The sequence below is a fragment of the Alternaria atra genome, assembly GCF_907166805.1.
Source record: "Alternaria atra isolate CS162 genome assembly, contig: 35, whole genome shotgun sequence".
NCBI classification, from domain to species: Eukaryota; Fungi; Ascomycota; class Dothideomycetes; order Pleosporales; family Pleosporaceae; genus Alternaria; species Alternaria atra.
The window spans coordinates 704,105-726,208 of record NW_025091334.1 but is presented as its reverse complement, the minus strand read 5'-3'; the positions used below and the strand labels follow the sequence as shown (position 1 = coordinate 726,208).

The 22,104-nt window shown below is 50.3% G+C and overlaps 6 protein-coding genes across 6 annotated transcripts; 3 read left to right on the top strand and 3 right to left on the bottom strand.

Moving 5' to 3' along the window:
• Positions 1-632: 632 nt before the first annotated feature.
• Positions 633-3,023, top strand: ALTATR162_LOCUS11148 (uncharacterized protein; the record flags this gene model as incomplete). Its single annotated transcript, XM_043318790.1, has 4 exons — positions 633-890; positions 949-1,303; positions 1,482-1,908; positions 1,964-3,023. The coding sequence occupies 4 exons, from the start codon at positions 633-635 to the stop codon at positions 3,021-3,023; spliced, it is 2,100 nt and encodes a 699-aa protein (XP_043174725.1).
• A 192-nt stretch (positions 3,024-3,215) lies between these two features.
• Positions 3,216-6,559, bottom strand: ALTATR162_LOCUS11147 (uncharacterized protein; the record flags this gene model as incomplete). The annotated part of the gene is made up of 4 exons (XM_043318789.1): positions 3,216-3,478; positions 3,530-5,009; positions 5,054-6,448; positions 6,503-6,559. 4 exons carry the CDS (start codon positions 6,557-6,559, stop codon positions 3,216-3,218), a joined length of 3,195 nt encoding a protein of 1,064 aa, XP_043174724.1.
• A 2,437-nt stretch (positions 6,560-8,996) lies between these two features.
• ALTATR162_LOCUS11146 (uncharacterized protein) lies at positions 8,997-9,714 on the bottom strand (the record flags this gene model as incomplete). Its single annotated transcript, XM_043318788.1, has 2 exons — positions 8,997-9,613; positions 9,672-9,714. The coding sequence occupies 2 exons, from the start codon at positions 9,712-9,714 to the stop codon at positions 8,997-8,999; spliced, it is 660 nt and encodes a 219-aa protein (XP_043174723.1).
• Positions 9,715-10,285: 571 nt separating this feature from the next.
• ALTATR162_LOCUS11145 (uncharacterized protein) lies at positions 10,286-15,719 on the bottom strand (the record flags this gene model as incomplete). Its single annotated transcript, XM_043318787.1, has 4 exons — positions 10,286-11,461; positions 11,511-11,805; positions 14,256-15,413; positions 15,478-15,719. The coding sequence occupies 4 exons, from the start codon at positions 15,717-15,719 to the stop codon at positions 10,286-10,288; spliced, it is 2,871 nt and encodes a 956-aa protein (XP_043174722.1).
• Positions 15,720-16,656: 937 nt separating this feature from the next.
• Positions 16,657-18,768, top strand: ALTATR162_LOCUS11144 (uncharacterized protein; the record flags this gene model as incomplete). Its single annotated transcript, XM_043318786.1, has 2 exons — positions 16,657-17,446; positions 17,498-18,768. 2 exons carry the CDS (start codon positions 16,657-16,659, stop codon positions 18,766-18,768), a joined length of 2,061 nt encoding a protein of 686 aa, XP_043174721.1.
• Positions 18,769-19,614: 846 nt separating this feature from the next.
• On the top strand, positions 19,615-20,424 carry ALTATR162_LOCUS11143 (uncharacterized protein; the record flags this gene model as incomplete). Its single annotated transcript, XM_043318785.1, has 2 exons — positions 19,615-19,687; positions 19,742-20,424. 2 exons carry the CDS (start codon positions 19,615-19,617, stop codon positions 20,422-20,424), a joined length of 756 nt encoding a protein of 251 aa, XP_043174720.1.
• Positions 20,425-22,104: the final 1,680 nt, after the last annotated feature.

The window sequence follows — 22,104 nt, the reverse complement described above, 5'->3', positions numbered from 1 at the left end:
TCCAACTCCACTTTTCTTTTCTTGGCCAAGTGGCACAGTGACCTGACACCATGATCAGCAACAACTAAAATGTCGCAACTGCTACACTGTTAGCAGTTCCTATCCAACTCAAAAAGCTGACAGTTTAGTCTTGGGTCTTTAGTCCGGCCAGACCACAATGATCACAAACAGGCTGGTCAATTTGAGGAAATCTTGGCGTGAGTACGGCCTGGGTAACAGGTAACGAGGTACGGCAGTCGATCCACTGCCCATCTTCATCACGTCGCGGCCATTTTCCCACTTGTGGAATTACGCCTGCATCATGTAGATGCAGCTTCACATCCCAGCGCTTGACCCACCTAGACTTGGCACCCTTACAATTGCGTCGAATAGACTTCAACTCCAATGTAAGTGGATACCGTTAGGTTGGAAATTTCCCAAACGCGCAATGATGCGTCAAATACAAATCTTACTATTGGATAGTTTAGGACTGTGAAAGACTGGGATTCAAACCATTATCCCTGTCGAATTGTGCACGCTACTAAGGCCGCGTACTGCTCTGTTGCCAGTACTATTGACGTCGTGGTGCAGTATAAATCCACAAATGTCCGCCCATTACTGTTCACGTCTTTTAGGATATCTCATAATTCAAGATGGTACGAGCCCAGATCTTGACGGCAGTTACTGCCCTGCTGCATGTTGCTCAAGCAGGATGTCCCTACATGGACGGCGAAGCTGTCGTTCGTCGAGACGAGAATCCCACAACGGATGAGTTTATGAGCCGTTATGAGGTCGACGACAGCGATGTTTACATGACGAACCCGGTTGGCGGTCCAATCGAGGAGCAAGAAAGCCTCTCAGCTGGCGAGCGTGGTCCGACCCTTTTGGAGGACCAAGCCTTCAGAAGAAAGGTAAGCTCTCCATATGCAGGATAATGATGAGACGCGGACTAACTTCATATCTCTACAGATCATGCACTTCGACCATGAGCGCGTTCCTGAGCGTGCTGTCCATGCTAGAGGTGCAGGTGCCCATGGAACCTTTGTTTCCTACGGAGATTGGTCAAACATCACGGGAGCGTCTTTCCTGAACGCACCCAACAAAGAGACGCCGATCTTCATTCGATTCTCCACCGTTGCTGGATCGAGAGGCAGTGCCGATACAGTGCGAGATGTACACGGGTTTGCAGTTAGGTGGTACACTGACGAAGGAAACTTTGACATCGTTGGAAACAATATTCCAGTCTTCTTCATCCAGGACGCTATTAAATTCCCCGATCTGATCCATGCTGTCAAGCCGAAACCAGATTCCGAGATCCCGCAAGGTATGTTGCGACTGTACGAAATGCATGTGGGACATACGCTAATTTCATATCTCCATCTCTGCAGCGGCCACTGCCCATGACTCAGCCTGGGACTTTTTCAGCCAACAGCCCAGTTCTATGCACACACTTCTGTGGGCAATGTCAGGGCATGGGACTATAAGGTCTTACAGGCATACAGATGGGTGGGGAGTTCACACCTTCCGCTTTGTGACCGACCAGGGCAAATCCAAACTTGTCAAGTTTCGCTTCAGGTCACTCCAAGGCAAAGCTTCCCTGTTGTGGGAAGAAGCGCAATTAATTACGGGCATGAACGCCGATTTCCACCGACAGGACTTGTTTGACAGTATCCAGCAAGGCTGCTTTCCAGAGTGGGTGTTTGAGGCTCAAATTATGGAAGAAGAAGACCAGCTTCGATTTGGCTTTGATCTTCTGGACCCAACCAAGATCGTGCCTGAGGACATTGTACCCTTCACTCCGCTCGGAAAGTTGACCTTGAACCGGAATCCTCGAAACTACTTTGCCGAGACCGAGCAGATCATGTTCCAGCCCGGGCATCTAGTCCGCGGAATCGATCTAACGGAAGACCCGCTGCTTCAAGGAAGAATGTTAGTCATGTCCCTTTACGAACTTCACGTGAGACGTATACTGACATTGTACAAGGTTTTCTTATCTCGATACTCAGCTAAACCGCAACATGGGCGGTCCCAATTTCGAGCAAATTCCAATTAACCAACCGCGTGTAGCTGTCCACAACAACGAAAGGGATGGCGCCGGTCAGATGTTCGTACCTCTCAACACCGCAGCCTACTCTCCAAACACGTTGAACGAAGGATCCCCCCGGCAAGCAAACCAAACCAACGGTCGTGGCTTTTTCACAGCTCCAAGTCGCTCTACAAGTGGAAACATCGTCCGGTCCGTGTCCAGCACGTTCGCGGATGTATGGAGTCAGCCGCGTCTCTTCTTCAACTCTCTCATGCCGGTTGAGCAACAATTCGTCATCAACGCTATGCGATTCGAGACTTCACAGCTAAAGAGTGACGTTGTCAAGAACAACGTGCTTATCCAGCTCAACCGCATCTCTCACGACATCGCCGTGAGGGTGGCGGAAGCACTGGGCATGACCGCACCTGAAGCCGATGATACTTACTATCATGATAACAAGACTATTGGTGTTAGTGCTTCTGGTGAGCCGTTGCTCACGCTGGATGGCCTGAAGGTCGGCTATCTTACTACCGCAGCCTCGTCATCGGGCGACAACGCGCAGGCCTTGAAGTCAGCTCTCGCTGATCTCAACGTTGCAATGACCGTTGTCGCTGAGCACCTTGGTGACAATATTGATCAGACCTACTCTGCTACCTCTGCGGTCCAGTTCGATGCCATCATCGTAGATGGCAACGCAGAAAGCCTCTTCGCACCTGCCGCCAGCTTGGCCAACTCCAACTCCACAACCACTGTGCCCCGCAACGCGACCAGCAACGCCCGTTCGACTCTCTACCCTGCCGGCCGCCCTCTCCAGATCTTGCAAGATGGGTATCGTTTTGGTAAGCCTGTAGGTGTGCTCGGTTCCAGCAACATTGCTTTCGGCGCTGCCGGAATTGAGGCCTCTACTCCTGGTGTATACTCGTTCGAGGCTTCAGGTGATGTCTCGACGGTTGTGGACCAGCTTTCAGAGGGCCTTCGTACGTTCAAGTTTTTGGATAGATACCCCCTAGATAACTAGGAGTGGTTTGTGTATTGTGATCGGGGAGGTTCCAACATAACATTTCGGTTTGTTCATGCAATATGCATCCCTGGATTTCTATACCAGTAGCTTTACAATGACATGTTTTAAAATACATCACTGGAGAGAGAACGAATTGTCGCTGTTGAGTAACAACTTTTGATTCCTCTCATAACCTATATTTTTCTTGTTCTACTGTAGTTTCAGGTCCTCCTCACTCAGCACACCGTACAGCTTCTCAATCTCTTGTCCAATGATGTTGAGGTCATGCGCGAGCTGCCCAGTCACCAAGGCGTACGCATATAGCAACTCATAATCTTCATCATTGGCAATGACCTTTCCCAGTCCGCTCTGTCGGAACTCAAAGACCTTTGCTAGCAATCGATCGCGCGTGTGTTCGACATTGGGCAGTACATCGTTGAGTGGGTATGCTAGCTTCATCGAAGAGGCCATAACTGTAGTTTGTTAGTGAGTACGACCAGTAAAGCTTGGTAGGTGTTACTTACCTGAGAACAAATGACTGATGCGCCAACTCAGCTCTGTCCACTCCTTCTTGGTGTACCTTAGTGCTTCCTTTTCACCTTCAGACGCCTTTAGGTCTTTCAGTATGACGACATTCATAGCATGGAAGCTATCCAATATACGGCTAGTCGCGCCCAGGATGATTTTGAAGCTCTTGTCCGGGAAGGGGCCCCTGAGTTCGAATTCGGCGGCGGCTGATGCACGCAGCGTATCCAGATGGGACAGATATCGACGAAGCTCAAGCTCTTCGCGTTCGGACATGTACGAGTACGTTCGGCTTGAGTTTTCGTTGGATTCAAGTATGGTCTTTAAAGGACCGCGTTTCCAGATCAATCCCATCTTAAGCCATAGCAAAGATGTGCCTTTCTTGACTTTACGACGTGCTGAGATGGGCCAGATGACCCTCGTCACCATGATACCCCACAAACAACCAACCATCACAGCGACCACACGATGAAGCACAATCTCCCATATCTCGGGCGAGATGCCGCCCTCATCATCGTCGTCTTCCTCGTCTTTGACAGATAGCGAGTATGCATAGAGCGCTGAGAGATTGTAGGTCAACAGGATGAAGCGACCCATAGGCCCTTTGCCCTTACCCACAATGATATAAAAGCAGAAGAGAGAGATGAACCAACCGAAGAACCCCAAGACGAAGGCATGCTCATCAGCTGCAATCCACGCGGCAATCGCAAGCACAGCTCCAAGACATGTACCGGCAAAACGTTGGAAGCCAGTGGTATTGGAGGCACCAATGGTCATGGAGCAGACCAACATGTACGACAACAAGCCCCACTCGCCACGCCAGTGACCGTAGAATCCTCGAGTCGAGTTGATGAAGGACCACATGGCGTAGAGGACTGCACCAATGCCAACCTTCACTGCGAATTTGAGATCATCCCTCCTAAACACGGCTAATGATGTCCAGATGCGGTACGACAGCGGCTGCTCATTTTCTGGCTTGTATGGATCTCCACGAGTTGACTTCCGATAGATGGGATTGTGAATCTCGTGCGACCCTCCTGGTGTGTGGGCATCCGTCTCATCAGCAAGACTGGACTCCTCCGAGCCGTCTCCCGATTTAGTCTTTTTGCGCCCGCGTTGCCAAAACTTCAGCCAACTAAAGGTTCTTTGTCGCGGGTAGCGGTTGACATTAATTTTCAGCTCTTCAAGGATATCAAGAAATGTGACCATGTCTTCAGCAAAATCCAACAAAGACGAACTGAAGTACCCACAACTTGCAGCCACCTCTTCGAAGTCCGCAGCGACCGCTGCCGAGCTGGCCCGCGTTGGTATCTTGTTCTTGTAGACTGCGGAGAGAGCTTCCCGACGTGCGTTTGAAAACAAAGCCTTCGCATCGACTAGACTGTGACGAAAGTGCTCGTTGATAGCCATGTTGTACTCGGGCCCGGGTCCAAAAGGCAATTCAGAAAGAACTTCGCGTAAGGTATATGCCAAAGATTTCTACTGATGTTAGCAAAAGAAGCAGATTGGGACTCCGAACATACCATTGGTGGTCCCAGATGAGCAATAAACACGGAGAACATGTCAGCAGGTGTAAGGTTTGACTGCAACAGACTCGCAGCCTGGCTAGGTTTCTTCTTGGTTGGAGTAGATTCATCATCAGATCCAGCCGCTGAAGGGTATGCGGATGCTTCAGCAGAACTTTCGGGCAACTCATCGATGGAGGCAAGAATGCTGGTCCGCCTCTCAGTATGGCTGATGCTGGGAGACAGTTGCGGGGGACTTAGTGACACGGTATTCTCGGAAAATATCGAAGAGGTGACAGTTCCATTAGCAGGTATAGGTTGATGCGACGCCCCATTGGGCTCCGACTCTGACTGCGCCAATAACGTAAACTGGGTCTCAGCAGCACTCCGCAGTCCACCGCAGCTCTGCATCAACTTTTCGAGACATTTGACCAGTTTGGCGTTGATCTTGTACTCCTCCTCGGTACCCAACGCGTAATGTTCAAACTTGGCTTCTCCCAAGTTCTTTACAAGAGTTTTGAATGTGGACTGGCTCTTCTCGGAGGCTTCAATATAAGATTCGCTTTTGAGGTCTGATTCGGCACCGGAAAGGAAACTCATGGTAATGCCGTTCAGCATCTCCGCCATAGCATCGGTGGACTTGATGAAAGTGTCGCGGAATTCGTAGCGCGCCGACTTTGGCTGTACGAGGAGCGATACGGCTGCTGAGGCGGAACAGCCCAGAATTATCATCTTCAAGACCTGCCAGACCTTGACGTAGGAGAACTTGGCTGCCTGAACAGCTCCCTCCTTGGTCAGAATGGTGATGAGGGCGAGTGAAGTCAAGGAACAAGCCACGTTGACCAGTGGGTTGCCTAGCTTTTGTTTTGTCCATCCAACAAGCCCTAGACCTCCTCCACAGAATACAATGAGCACTATGACATGCCCAAGTACCAACAGATCATGGTTTCCAAAGTATGCGGACACGGCCATGCTGGAGAAGGAGACGAAGGCGGCATACATGAAGGCGGCAAAGGCCAAAATGACAGCCTCAATCATGCTGCCGGCTGATCGGGCCGGGTGGAAGTACACCGTAATGGTTGCGACTATGTGTTTTCCATCGTTTTTACCCAGCAGTCCTGCAATCGCTGGTACGAACGTGGCCAAGGATCCGAGAACATAGGCCAGCGAGCATTTCAGTATGCCAATTCCCGTATCACTCGTCGCATATGCGTAGCCTTGTCGACATTTGTTTCTTAGTATCACTTTGGCCAGCTCGACTCTTCCCATTTCCCGGTGCCTCTCCTCATTGTATTGGCCCGGCGCAAGTAGAAACTCGGAGGATTCGGTCGGTCGGTGTTGGGATCTTCGTAGAGTAAAGGCTCTCTTGACGCGTTCGCCCGTCTTCGGCTGGACCATGGTCGCGCTGCGTAGCTGTAAGGTACAGTGAGCTCATTGCCCATGTTACTGCCCAGAGACGCGACTTACACTGGGTCGCAGGAAGCGGCGCTCAGCCGGGGTTTGTGGAGGTGTTTCGTTAGCCATCGCGAAGGTCTTCAACCGCAATTCCGATCGGAACCTAGGACGTAGCGATAAACAGCTATGAGAGTTGCGCTGCGGAGGCGCGCCTTGGTAATTGTTGGTGGTGAACCCTGCAGATGCCCAGATGTAATGACACTGGCGCTAACCGCCACAGCCACCCGCGTGGCACGTCGATCGGTGCTTACATGCTGTACTACCCGCCTGTCCTGAGGATGCATACCACAGCGTTAGTACTTGCGATCTTCACTTTCGAAGTGTTATAGGATTGTGATGGAGAGCGCCCATGACCAAGATTACTGTTAAGTGCAGTTGCCGAGGTGAAGGCTAGCGGCGGCATGTTCACACGAATTGGTCATCACGAGCGATACGAGGAACCTCAACACCACCTCTCAAGTACTCTCTGTCTTAGACGACTTACAACCCGGTAATGTGAGTTACCACCCCTTTGTATCCGATATTGTCACACTCTAAGAACTCGACGCTCAAAGCCTTGCCAATCTACACAGTTTGAGTCACCTGTCGTACCATGAAACCATCGAGAAATCCCAGACTGACGTCAAGACTTGCATCCAGCAATGATTTACCAACTGTCATGGGTGTTCGTTTATGCGCAGGCTGAGATAGAAAGACCTTTGATCTCGTATGACGCGCAGCGCGAAACAGCTGCATCTTTCAGAAGCATTGCAGAAAGCACAGCCTCGAGACGATAGACTTACTCCCAGTCGCTTTAAGATCTCATTGAAGTTTTGTAAAGCTGCCACAACATCCTTGTCCTCTTTGTTCGTCTCGCCGAGGGCTCGGCGCAAAGAGTGTTTTCTCAAAGCATAGCAAAGATCTCTCTGCCTCCTTGGCACGTTCCTCTCCATGTCCCTTGGCGAGAGATATTGTTCGATTCCCAAAAGCGCCTCTAGCGCCTGCAAAAGCAATACCTGGTTACCACCAAGTCCGTCGAACCTGTCCACTTCTCGGTTTCTGCATTGTCATGGCCAATGCCCCACGCTTGGAACCCCTGTATCCTTGACAGCTAGACAGATTGTGCGATCATCTTGTCGTGCAAATTGTCCATGTACATGCCCAGTACGAGTCGCATCTGCGACGCGATATTTGCAACATGGAGTTCTAGATATACTTCTTTGTAGGGTTGTAGGGTTGTAGGCCAGGTGGTATGTATGTGATTAGCATTCGGTGGCCAAGAATGTAGAACAGAAAGAAGATTTGATGATTGATTGATTCCATATACGAAGGAGAGTACTTCCGTTTATATGGGAGGGAGAGAGTGAGGAAGTACGCAGTGAGCAGAGCACTGCTTAGGACAAGAACGAGGGATCTTATCCTGTAGTACGCATCTCAAGTATTTGAAAGAAACTAGAAGGTAAAGCGGTAAGTCTCGGTGACCTGATGGTGCTGGTGGTACTTGTACCTAGAACGTTTGTGCAGAAGCAAGTTTTTTTATATGAAAGTGGCAACCATAATAACTGCGAACGCCTTACAAAAAGCCCGTAACCGCGAATGTCTCCTTCAGGAGGCCTTCACCGCAGTGATTAGGACGTTCACAGCGCCAAAGACACCTCCAACACTTAGTCGCTTACAGTTCAATAATCCCAATCCTTCATCTTTCTGGTAACCATTACTTCCAAAAATTCCAATAGCCGTTTGCTATTATAGCGTGGCTTGTCGCATCTCTTGGTACTTTACACTTACATATATGTAGCAGTTCTCATCTGGAAGAAGTAACGCACTTGCGCTCCAAGCATGTACGAGTACATTCTAGGTAGGTTAATGTACCCATCACGGAATAGCCGAAGTGATGTAAGCTTCTTTTCGTATAACTCGCTTATACTGAATCTTTTGTGGTTCTTGTGTAGCTGCCAAAGCACCGAGCAGATACACGAGTCAAATCTGCCTCATAAGCGACGTGGTTATGTATACGATCACTCTCGGCGGAACTGCCTCAAGATAGCAATTAGTCCTACGAATTGGAGACTCACATGGCGCAAAGAGGTCAGCGAAGGAAGGTTTGAATCGGTTGATGAGTGTTAAAGACTGATTTTAGTGGTCGAGGATCAGAATGGCTCCCTCGGGAGGGTGGAAGTGTTCACTGGTGCTTGCACTCTGTAACACCACACAAAATGACTAAATGTGTCGGTACATCACGAACTCTATGTCGGATTTAGTCAGCTAGCTTTGGTGTTACAGGAGGCCCGCTCCGCGATAGGCTGGAGTAAACCTTTGTGATCCCATCTGACGGACGTCAGATACAGCCACGCCTAGGGATGCGCCACCTTGTGCACTGTGTTCTCCAAAATGGACAGAAGGTTGCTGGAAAACATAGAGGCCAATAAATAGTCGCCGAGATGCTATGATGTATCGAGGTAACGTGGTAATATTAGAATTGCGAATGTTTAGGATCTGCTTAGAGGGGTATCGGAGATCGAACCGCTTACAGACTACCTTCCTGCCTCTTCAACCTCTCGAACAGCTGTACAAAAGCAGCCGGTTCTTGCGCCCCACCGATCTCAAATTGATCGTTTATGGTAAAGTTGGGAACGCCAGTAATCTGTTGTCGAACTGCTTGCTGCACTTCCTTATCAACCTCAGGGCCTCCCTTACCCGTCTCCAACCAATCCTTGATCTCTTTTTCCTCGAGCCCAGCCTTGATGCCAGCCTCGGTTAGGATCTCTCGGTTCGTGATGTCCTTCTCGTTCTCAAAGTATGCCGCGAAGAGCTCCTCAATTACTCGGGTCTGCATCTGCGGGCCCTTGAGCTTTCCGAGTTGCACAAGTCGATGCGAATCGCGTGTGTTTCCAGTCTTGCCACCGTATTTGAAGTTGATCCCCTCGTCTTTGCCAATCTGTGAGAGACGCTCTTGCATCATTGCTGTGCGCTCTTTTCCGAACTTAGACTCGTACAATTGTTGCTTGTCAGCGCTCTTGGGCGCATCAGGGTTTAAGTAGAAGGGGAACCAGTTGGTTGCGAAGGTGTCATTGCAATCAGGGTGCTTCTCCTTGTAGGCTGCGATACCCTTTTCCAGACGCTTCTTGCCTACGTAGCACCATGCTGTATATTGGTTAGTGCTGAATACATATGTATGCAATACTTGGTTATGGAGACTCACGGCATACTGTGTCGCTTACAATGTCGACCTTGAAGTTGGTCATCTTGCGTAAACTTGCTCTGAACGCCACGATGAAGTTGTGCGAGATAGACTTCGCTGATGAAGTGATGTCATAGTCACCAGGCTACTTGCTCTTTATACCGAGATGGATGGCGAGTGTTGCTGACAAATTGAGCGGACAAGGTTGAAGTTGCGACGACCGGCCAAACTCGCCCTTCCAGTAAACTTCGCGCTTGTTCCAGAAAGGCACCACTCTCTCTTCCATCGCATATAGCTCGATTACTGATCTGTCTTAGAGATGTGCATGCGACAACGGTACACAAACTCATTACTTGGTCCAAGGTTGTCGTTCGAGTGATGGTGGGGTATCTAGGTAGCTTTGGTGATGCTCCCCTCACCTGCCGAAGCAGGTGGGCATCAGCAAGGCCGTGGTCACGAAACGAGCTTTCGTACTTACAGTAACGTCACAAGATACGTGCAGTGGCTCATGTTATGCGTTTCGTCGTGATTACAACTATATGTTATTCGATAAGTATCATGTTAATACGAAATGCCGAATGCCCACCAACGCCGCGCTATGAAAAAAAAAATCGTCGCTGTTATCAGTCAACCATCTACTTGCTAAGCTGCTGCTCGCGTTTCAACGCCTCACGAAACTTTGCGCCACGGACCATGATCACAAGTATTCCTGGTATGCAGATGAGGTCCAAGACTCCTAGGCCGGTGAACGCCCATCCCCAGCCCATTCCATCTAAGATGCTACCCATGATGGCTGCGCAAATCGCCGCAGCGACATTGCGAAGGAAGCCTCCTAATGCCACTAGACTGGCAGTCTGAGCAGGATCACACTCAGTTTGGAATGAAGTGCTAGTGACGAAGACGACCGACACGCCTACTGCTGCGAGAGCCGAGCTGAAGAGACCTGCCGCTGGGTGTACGCGATTGTGTGCGAACCAACCGAACATGATCTTTCCGGCCGCAGCGATGAGGAAACCGGGTATCTGGATGGCAATCCTTCGTTCGGGTGCAACCTTGCCATCGGGGCTGTTCGCAATGGCTGTTTTTCGCATGTAGTCGGAAAGTCGACCAACCAAGATCGAGGCAATGAACATTGCAATACCGGGACAAAGGAAGCCGTAACCAACTTCTGCAGTTGTCCAATTGTAGCCCTCTTGCCAAATGGTGGGGAAGGATATGTACATGCCATACAAACCGGCAAACTGGAAGGCTCCATTGAAAGAGACAATCAAATGAGGAGGGTACTTGAGGAGATGCATGAACTTTCGAAACGATGGCCGGGGAGCCTTCGGGACTTTCGTGTCCGTACAGGGCTTCGTCCGGAACTTTGGTATCGAAAACCAAGGCTGGTGCGCGAGAGCTGTGCCGTTACCCACTAGCGATCGTAGGGTTTCTGGCATGCAGAAAACGATGGCAAGGTACACCGGAAGACTGGTGAGCGAGAGGAAGCCAAAAACCCATCGCCATCTGGTCTCGGTTGCGAATTGACCGCCTATAAGTGGACCAAGGATAGGGCCAAGCTGAGGTCCCATGAGGAACCATGCTAAGGCGGATGCACGTCTGGCAGGCTCTGTGATATCGGCTACTGTACCGGCTCCAACTGAGAAGACGATACATGATCCGAATGCCTGGAAAATACGGAGAAAGTACAAGAGAGCGATGTGTGCTGGCAGTACAGCAAGCAACGTGTTGGCGATGAGGAAACTGCCGAGTCCGACCATATACACCGTTTTCCTACCACCAACATCAGAGGCTGCGGCACCAAAGAGAGGCTATGAGTTGTCAGTCTTGCGCTTCAAGATACGGGAGCGGACAACTTACAGCGATCGCGAACACCACCATGTACATTGAAACTGTACCATTGACCGCAGTTTCTGATGTCTCGAAGACCTTTTGAAACAGCTTCAGAGATGGCAAGTAGACCGCTCCGCATAGTGGTCCAAAGAAGCCTGCCGCGGTAACGACACCTAAGATAAACCTCCTGCGATTGATTGAGAAGGCCGAATATACTGGCGGCGGTGGTGGTGGAGGAACAGTGTCATTCGTTAATGACTGCTCCGATTCGTCTACGGCATGTGGTGAAGGGTAGTCATCGCTGTCGAAGCTCTCACGACATCTGTCGTAATGATGAGCCTTCTCGAAGTCGATTGGAGAACGCATGACTGAAGAAGGGAATAACAAGATGATGCAATAGATGATCTACAGTGAGCCTTCTTGGGATTGAAGGATACAAGAAGACTGATATGTATGAAAGAGGCACTAGCATCGCCCTGTGCTCGGAGCGTCCTCTCGGAGCGTCCTACGTGCCGACTATGCGCTGCGCAAGACTGCACAACTTGAGATCTCGTTCTAGGCATAGTTGCGTTGTGCTTCGGGCCATAGCATAGCCCTGCCTCTGTCACGTCCAATAGGGAGACGTCCTGGTACAAAGGAAGTATTTTTGTCTCGGCTGCGGTCAGCTCCCTTCAGAGCAACGCTTAGGCGCATCCCGCGCCACTTCGTGCATCGCCAAGCGACCCGCTATTCTAGCCCCAGGGATTACCAGCCGCGGAATCTGCTGGGAATAGCATTGTTGGTGTTGGATTACCCGGCATGAGTTGACGACTACACGGACCACTTTTGTATGTACAATCTCGAAATGCAAATGTTGAATCTTGCTTGGGATTCCAAGTTGGAGGCATCTTCCTGCATCTGCATTCAACACTTCTCGTTGCATTACGTGGTTTGCACAACTACGGCAGCCATCACAATTGGTTTCGACAGCAAACATCCAAAGCTCGGAGAAGCCGCTATTTGTGCATAGAAACGCGAAATAGCATTCTAGCATTACATATGGGCCGTGCACTGTCTGGGTATGGTGTTTGATACAGCAACACCAGCAAAACAGGTCTATTCCACTAGCGCCCTCCGTCTTACACCGCAGATCCGAAGAGCTGGGGGTGGCGTGAGGCTGAACTGCTTAGCGCTACACTAAGCCCGATAACTTTGTTCTAAGTACTTCGCCTCGTCAACGATTCGCTGAGGGTTGAGTATAACCTTGCCCGCATGATCGCGTCTTGGAAGTGTTTCAAGGCGTTGCTGAGATTGCAGCTACCAGAAGGGTTACCATGAGCTATCTGAAGCCAGGTCGAAGAGCACAACGAGGTTCGGCCTTTATCATGATGCTGTGGCACAGGCTTAAGCACCGGAAACTATTCATCTAGAACATAAAATACTGCCGGAAAAGATCGACGATCCATGGAACCAGTTTGTGGCAGCGTTCATCCGCCTGATAGGCGTTAGATCCGTAGCAGAGATATGCAACACATCACCAGCACCTAGGGCCAACTGATGAGATTTCAGCGCTCCATCTCTACCAATTGCAACACATTCAGCTCTTTCTCGGGCATTCAACAGCTGCACTTTCTTCTGTTCTGCACCTGTTCTTGATGCTGCGGGTAAACATCTGCAGCTGACGCCATCATCCAAGCCTGGTTCCCTGGACGCATTTGAGGAAGCCAATCGGTCGACAGAATCATTGTCCGTAACCATTAACTGGCACAAGGAGACGTCAATTGCGTTCTTTTGTGCATACAACTGCGAAACATAAACTTCGCCGAGTACGTAAAATCTCAGTTACTCATGTATTGAGTGGTAATCACCGACAAACTCACGATTTGTCTTGACATGACAACGGAGCAATCCACCGTAAGCAAGTCACGTTTCTAGCCCGCCTGATTGCGACGTGGTGACCCCCGGTAATGTCACATCTGGCGTATCATTGCGCCGAGATTGCATTTTCTTACCGTCTGTCCCCACCTTTCCCGCTTTGGTACACTATGTTTATCGCAAATCTCCACATCACAACACCTCCACTCCAGGAATCAGTCGAAGGATTTATGACACGTTGAATCCGATCCACTTAGCAGCTTGAGGTACGCCTGGATTTCTGCGGTATCCGCAATAGTACTGGGGCATGCGGAATAATCGCAGCATGAGCCTTCGTCAGGCGCCCGATAGTCGCCTGGTGCTACCCCTGCCCTTTGCTACCCGCTGCAGGGCTGTGATCCTTCGCACAGTCACATTGTGTTGGACCCCAAGTGGAACGCGCTTATCACATCCCGGTAAACGGTATTCTGCTGAGGGACATGGTCAGTCTTGTTGAGCTGACATAACGTGTACGACCACTATACAGTGCAAGAGCTTTAGACGTCCAACTGTTGAGTTGGGATGCTTAGATTGAGCATGAAAAGTACTTGCCGATGTAGATGCTGGAAAGGTAACAACAGGCTCCGAGGGAAATTTATGGAATGTTGGAATGATAGAAACATAGAGTTGGGATGTTGAGAGTCAAAATCCATATACATTTCATCTGTCATGCAATGCATACCCAGAAACTCCGATCGCTATGCAAGCACATGCAAATTCACCTTACTCATGTTTCTGCAGGAAGTCTACTTCGACTTCTCCGTCAATCCATGTACACTCTCAAACTTCAACTTCAAACCTCTGGGATATAACGGCCCAGCAGGTGTCATCCTCCCATCCCAAGCCTCATCTACCCTCCATTTACAACCCCTCACCAACTCTGCCAAAGTAATTCTCAACTGCTGCATCGCAAACTTCTGTCCCAAACAGGCTCTCCTTCCACCGTGGAAGCTGATGAAGGAGCCCTTGGAATTGGCGCGACGGTATAGTTGGTTGATCTCTTCGTTTGTAGTACCCCAGCGCTGCGGCTTGAAATCCTCGGCATCGGTGCCCCAGAACTCAATGTCGCGGTTTGTAGAGTACGCATTATAGCCCATATAGACACCGGAGGGTACAGGAATCTTGTTGCCGAGGACGACGGGCGTTGTAGTGCGACGGTTGATCAGTTGTGAGATCGGGGGGAACATGCGTAGGGATTCGTAGAGGACTGAGGTGAGGAGTGGCAGATCGTGGAGATCGGTATAGGATGGCTCGTAATCGGCGGGTGCATCGACGGGGAAAAGGATTGAGATCTCTTTGCGAATCGCTTCTTGGACTGATGTATGTGTACCGAGAAGGTACATAAGGGACATGAGTGCGAGCTGGGGGTTCTCATGGCCAGCTAGGAAGGTGCTGACGAGGTTGTCGTCGAGATCCTTGTCGCTGAGTATGCCTTCACGGTGCGAGCCCAGTAATCTACAAGCGACATTCCTGTTGTCTTTCTCATTGCAGACGTGTCGGGCATGTCCTTTGGAAATGGCAGTACGAAGCGTGCCGCGGAACTGCTTGTTAAGCGTACGACCAAGCTTCCGAATCTTTAATGGCAGATAGTCGAGGAATGGAAAGTTCATGAAGATAGGCTTGAAGATGATCGGCTTGATCTTCATCTGGATCATGTGCAGTGGAGCGTCCGGATGCTGCAGCGTCTCGAAGCTTGAGCTATACAAGACTTCCGAGAGATTGGCGAGTGCATACCGGTGAAGAGATGAGTATATTGTGATGCCATTGCCGCCAGCAGTCTTCGAGTCGCCCAGAAACATGTCTCTGAGGATCCTAGAGTTCTTCCAGATTTGCTCGGAGTCTTGATCAGCTTGTAGAGCGGGTTTGATGACGCGTTGGTAGAGTCTCCATTTCTCGCCATGCGCACTGATGATGTTCTCGCCTGTGTACTCGGCGAGCACGCTGTGCGGAATCTTGACTTGATTTCCGGACTTGGCGTAGGTATCTTCGTACTTAAACATCTCCGCAATATATCCTGGTTTGGTTACCAAGATGCTCCTAAATTAGAAGTATGCGAAGTCAGTGTGTGCTTCACATGTATTAGGCACATCGGCAAACTCACCACTGTCCACCGAAGAACAACTTGACTGCGCCATATTTGGCCAGAGGTTCCTTAAGGTATTGTCGGTAAAGCTCAGCTTGATCGACATCTTTGAAAAGCGGTAGAAGACCGTAATAGAATGGAATAGTTGGTATGTTCTTTGGAAAATTGCGAGGTGGTGTAAATAGGTAGACAAAGAATGAGACGACAGCGAAGATGATAGCAAAAGCGGCGATAAACACCAGCGAAAGAGACAAAACCATGATGTTGAGTTGCTGTCAATCTGATAATACTGACGACGACTGTTCAGCCAGGGCATATATGAAACTCTCCACCAATGCTCGAAGGATCTCAGCCCTACCCAGGTATGTTGGGGGCAGTGTCTCTAAGCGAAGGCTGAAGGCTGAAGCGAGGTAGGCTGGCGCACGCACCCTGCACGCCTGAACAGCCCCATGCACCTACATTTAGATAGTAAGGAGTTTTGGGTGGTAACATTCGGATTTTGCCATGACACCTGGGGGATGAACCAGCCGTTTGTGGTGTGGCTGACAGGGGTGGAGATCCTTCCACCCAGGTTATACCGCCAAGCAGTGCATGCACATGTCGTGGGGTCATGATACCTCTACCACGACCACTCACCTAGACCGGTTGTTGCGTGATAGCTCGCTAAATCCTGGCGTATGGCAGACGTCTGTGCAAGACAGCTCGCCGTCTACTTGCAGAGTTGGTTCAGCTAGCCCTAGGCTGCTGCTGATGCCAAGTTATGCATCCCGGCTAGGAGCAGCATGCCATTTGTCCCACCGCAGTAGCAAAGCATCGAACAGCTCCACACAGCTGCCCGACACGTTGAGCATAACGGCCAATCCCATGGGCTGACCCGGTGCGTAGCGAGATTGAATGGTGCCGTAATTAGCGTACCAGTCGGTGTGCGGAGCGCACGAGCTGTGGCTTGTCCTTGATGCCATCCGCAGCGGGCAGGGGCGAGCGCGCTTTGACTGCGTGGAGTGTCACCTTTGTAATGTTCGGGACCTGCGCGTTGTATCTCTTTCATATATTAGAAGCCAGCTTGTTGGCGGTTCTATAGGCCAGTAAACAGCCTACAATCGCTCAACGCACGCCTCCTTCATCTCTTTTTCTTTGTTCCGACTTTTAGCAATTCACTTTTAGCGAAACCCCGATTCTCATCATTGATATTTTACCATGGCACCACTAAACAAGTCCATCAATACCTATCACTGTATCCAGGGCCTATACTGGAGGAATGCCTCTGGCGAGCTCTTAGCAGTCGAAGGCAGTAACTCCAAATCACTACCGGAAATCTGGACACAATTGAAGGACATTGTTTGCTCCACCGAGAGGCAATGGGCTTCGCTCCAACTTCCCTCTGGCAAGTCCATCAAGACTATCCAGATCACAGCCGATATCCCGGCTCTTCTTAACATTCGTTCGAACTACCCTCCTTCATATCAGCAAGAAGAACTACATACCCAGGTATCCGAGATCGAGCACGAAAATGGTCTCTTCTTGGGTATGCTGACATCAAGACCAAAGTCTGTCAAGGCCGACGGCTTTGGGGTATGGGCGGAGCGCTTCATTCTCTTAGAAACCGAATTCCAGCCGTTTGCTCACATCTCAACATCGACGACACCGTGGGCAGCAAGGCACCGGGAAACATGTGCGACAATAGCCGATATTTTTGAACGTAGGCTCAAGAACGTGTCTAGGGACGACCAATGGCATGTCTGCGGAAAAGAAGCTTTCTTGAACCGCGTCTACGGCTATGTTGACAAGAACCTTCCAATCCAGCTTGCCTTACCTGCCTTCCCTTGCAAATCGCCCAACCCAAACAAGGTTGGTGGTATCATGCCGGATCTAGCTGAGCATATCGCGATGGATGTGCTACATGACTTTGTCAAGGAGGTCAACACGGTTTACGAGCCTGGTGCGACTATGTGGGTTATCAACGATGGACATGTCTTCTCCGACTGTAGTAAGTCTCCTACCAGCGCTCCCAATCAGGACAAGTACTAAGCGTAGACAGTCGGTGTTGACGATGAGATGATCGATACATACGACGCCTGCATGGCCGCGATATATAAGGAGCGATATCCGGAAGATGTCAGCCCTGTCCCCACCATCAAGTTTAAGGGCCTGAAGAACATTTTCTCTGCCGACTCTGACGGTTTCCAAGGTCTCCAGAAGTTGCTTTTGAACTCTCATCAGATGCCGCACCCTGTCAAGACTAAGCTCACCGGGGACGCAGAGCTGTGCCGTAAGCTGATGTTGGGAATTGGAGGACCTGACCGCGCATATATCCGTCAGTTGATCGAACAGCAGGAGCCAGACGCTCTTGGTCTCTACCGTGGTCAAACTCGCTTTATGCTTGAGGACCTTGCGGACATTCCTTCAGTCAAGTCTCTGAGCGGTAAGCAGAAGAAGAAGACAGCTGCTCTTGTTGCCGAAGAAATGATGTCTCGTAACCAAGCCTACTCAAACTTGACTGAGCTTCTGCTTCCCAACTACGTTCGTCTGTCGATCCACGCACACAACAATGCAGGCCCGAAGTTCGCCATCCGTCTCTTACCAGCAAGCATGGTCCGCGCGATCGACTCTCTTGAGACGCGTCTCGAGCCAAATCCAGTCTACGAATACCAGCTTCCGACACCCTGGCACAACTGCATGATCAAGGTGGAGGGCGACGAATTCATGTATCTGGCCAAGGCCCAGGTGGCCAGAAAAGCACTGCAAAGTCCAGATTTCGATGGCTCTTGGGTTGACGGTCCCGACGGATCTTACTTCAGCTTGAAGCGCAAATCAGCCACAACAACTGCTGTTGCTATGCCGCCCAAGCTAATCATCCCCGGACCTACCCCCACAGAGAAGATCAGCGTCTTCAATCAAAACAAGAAGAGCACAATCGTGCTCGTCACTCCGATCACCGAGAAGAAGCACCCCATTATCATCTGTTCGCCTGTCGTCGGCAAAAACAACCCAATTGTGGTCACCTCGCCCACTGCCGACGGACAGAGACCCATTGTTGTCTGCTCGCCTGTCGGTCGCAAGCAGGCCATGTTCTCGCCAATCTCCGACAAGATGCGTTCTCCTGTGGGTTCCCCTATTGTGCGTAGGAAAACGTCCGTCATCGCCTGCGATCCCAGCGCAGAGAAAGGCGCTACCGTCATCGTCTCACCCATCAATCCGAGTCCCCTCAGACGCCAGGATACGCATTTCGTTCAGTCAAAAGAGAAGAACAGGTTGCGCAAGCTCATCCCAGTTATTTCCATGCTTCGTTCGATTCGGTCGCAGTCGTAGGGCACACATGATGGTTTCGTCTTGGGGTTAAAATTTCGTATTGTCTATTTCTACATTGTTTTTAGCAGATCATTGTAATTTATGAAGCATGGTGAGATCATCACCTATATTGATACCTGGGACTGGGCAGATTTGGCGTTGGGTGCAAGGGCGCTTCTCTACGTTAGCAATTCATGATATATCAAACAAGACTGCAGCCCGCAATAATCATTTCAAGTTTGTGATCTCACGAGTTGTTGGTGATAAGTGCGTGGTGATAACATTTACCTAAGTAGTGCTGTGCGTGGATGACGGAGACGCGATCGCGTTCATGTTTCGGCCTGTTCCCCACATTCTCGCGTACGGGCCATCTACACTTTCATCTCCTTTCGCCTATCTCCTGCATCTGACATCGTGCAGGAACTTGCGCAATTTAGCGCAGCATCAGCCACGCATATTCGCGACAAAGATGGAGATGTTCAGGATCTGAGCGAGATTGTATGACAATGCTAACGCAATCTAGCAGTTTGCCGGCATACTTTGTTAGAGCTTCAGCATCACACCTCTGTCCGCTCTGTGAACAACTTCACCGTAGATTGAGAGTTCATCGGCATGGAGAGTTGGCTGGACGCCTTTCCCCATATTTCATTAACAACCGCTTGTACTCGTAGAATATGGGATTTGGCCAAGAGTCCTATATTGTCTGTGATAGAGTAAACGAACACCTGACACGTCTGCGTGACTCGACGGTGGAAGTCTAAGTATACAAAAGTGTATATTATCAACCTAATTCAGATGAATGCAAACTATGCAGTGGGTTAATGTTTGGCATTCCGTTCGACACGTTTCATCTTCATCACATACGCCATGGTTGGTTTCTTGCAGTTCATGTGGCCTCTCGCATCTCTTCTCTGTCTTCCTCTCAGCCAAGTAGCAGCATGTATGGTTTCCCTGCCAACGACGGAAAGTTAAGAAAAAGACTGACCTCAAACAGTGTCTGATACCACCGTACCGCGCACCTATGGCATTGTTCTCTTCCGCATGTTCGACATGCTTGATGTTTACGGTCCATCGGAGATCCTACAATTCATCGGCGGATCATACCAAACAAATATCGTATATATTGCCGAGACCCTGGAGCCAGTCACCACGCGTCCAGTAATGGCGGCGATGAACCCACTGAACTCTTCAGTGTATCCATCTCTTACGCCTACACACACGTTCGAGACAGCACCGGAACTGGACGTTCTCATTATTCCTGGCGGACAGGGATGGCGCAACCCAACAAGTCTGAACGCTACTATGGAATACATCCGTGAAACTGCACCAAAAGTTCGACAGGTCCTCACTATATGTACAGGATCAGCACTTGCGGCTCGTGCTGGTATATTGAACGGTAGGAAAGCTACTGCGAACAAATCTTCTTGGCCGACAACAGTGGCAGCCAATCTAAATACGACTTGGATGCCGTCTGCTCGATGGGTCGAGGACTACTCAAGCTTACCACCTATCTGGAGCTCATCAGGAGTCACAGCTGGTATCGATATGATGCTGCATTGGGTTGAACAAACATACAGCGCAGAGAATGCTACAAACATCGCGCGTTTCATCGAGCATGTGAGGATCACGGATCCAAGCATTGACCCGTTCGCCAGGAATGAGACTGTGGCTAAGTAGGCGTACCCGTTGGAACGACCTCGACCAGAACTACATTGTGTATGGCTGCGATATGTAAAGTTTATCACGGTATTTATTACTATCTGTACACTGCTTTGGTACATTAGCATCAACAAATGATGGCCAAAACCCATAACCTGTTTCACCAGCGAGCGGCCCACCCCACCGAGCGGCCCAGTTCCCCCACCAACACGCGTACCTAGCAACAACACGTAATGTCTCAACAACCACAACCTCTCAAGGCTTATACTGAAGCTGATGTGCAGCTTGCCCTCTTAGACGTTAAACGTAACCAAATTCCAAGCCTGCGGCGTGCGGAGGCAGTCTACAAAGTCCCAAAGACGACGATACGACGGCGACGCGACGGGAAGCCCTCTAGACGCGACTGCGAGCCAAACTCAAAGAGCCTGACGAAGCTAGAAGAGGAGGTGATTGTACAACGTATACTTGATGAGAATCTGCGTGGAGTACCGCCCTCGAAGCTACACGTACGAGATATGGCTGATAGATTGCTGCGCGATCGCGGCGTCAAGTCTGTTGGCAAGAACTGGGTTGACAGGTTTATCCAGCGTACACCTGAGCTGCGCACGCGCTGGAGCCGTCCATACGATCGCCAGCGAGCTCTCTGCGAGGACCCAGCAATCATTGAGCCCTGGTTCATGCTGGTTCAGAACATGAAGGCGAAGTACGGCATTATAGACGACGACATGTACAACTTTGACGAGTCTGGCTTCCTGATGGGCAAGATATCGTCGCAACTCGTAGTGACAGGCATAGACAAGCCTGGGAAAGCAAAGAAGCTTCAGCCTGGTGATCGCGAGTGGACTACGTTGATACAGGGCGTCAGCGCAATAGGGCGCGTTATCCCACCCTTCCTCATCTTTGCCGGCAAGGTTCTTATCTCTAACTGGTTCACTGAGGACCTCCCACGCAACTGGGTTATTCAAGTAAGCCCAACAGGCTGGACAAACAACGATCTAGCGCTTGCTTGGCTTGAACACTTTGATACGCATGCGAGGCCTGTAGGAGCGTACAGGCTGCTTATTATTGACGGCCACGAGGCCATTGCTCAATAGATTTTCAGGATCGCTGCAAGGAGAAGAAGATTATCGCCCTCTGTATGCCTCCACATTCGTCGCACCTCCTGCAGCCGCTTGACGTTGCCTGCTTCTCGCCGTTGAAGCGCGCGTACGGCGATGAGATCTCAGCCTTGGCACGCGATCGCATCCACCACATCAACAAACAGACCTTCTTACCAGCCTTTGAAGTAGCTTTTAAGAAGGCATTTACAAGAGAGAATGCTTGCGCAGGGTTTCGAGGCGCTGGATTGTGTCCACATGATCCACAAGCCGTGTTATTAAAGCTGGATGTGCAGCTGCGTACGCAAACTCCACCACAGCAAGATGACGCCGCTTGGGAGGCGCAAACACCGCGCAACGCCAAAGAAATGGAGGCGCAATCAACGCTGATTCGAAACAAAATGCAAATCTATCGAGGGTCTCCAGCAAGTTCACTTGACGAGCAGGTGCGACAGCTAACAAAAGGCGCGCAGCAGATAGCTCATGAGATGGTGTTAATGCGCGCAGAGATGGGGCGCCTTCGAGACGCAACAGAGACGCTTACTAAGCGTAAGAGTCGCAAGAGACGCTACGTACGGGCAGAGGAGACACTGACAGTTGG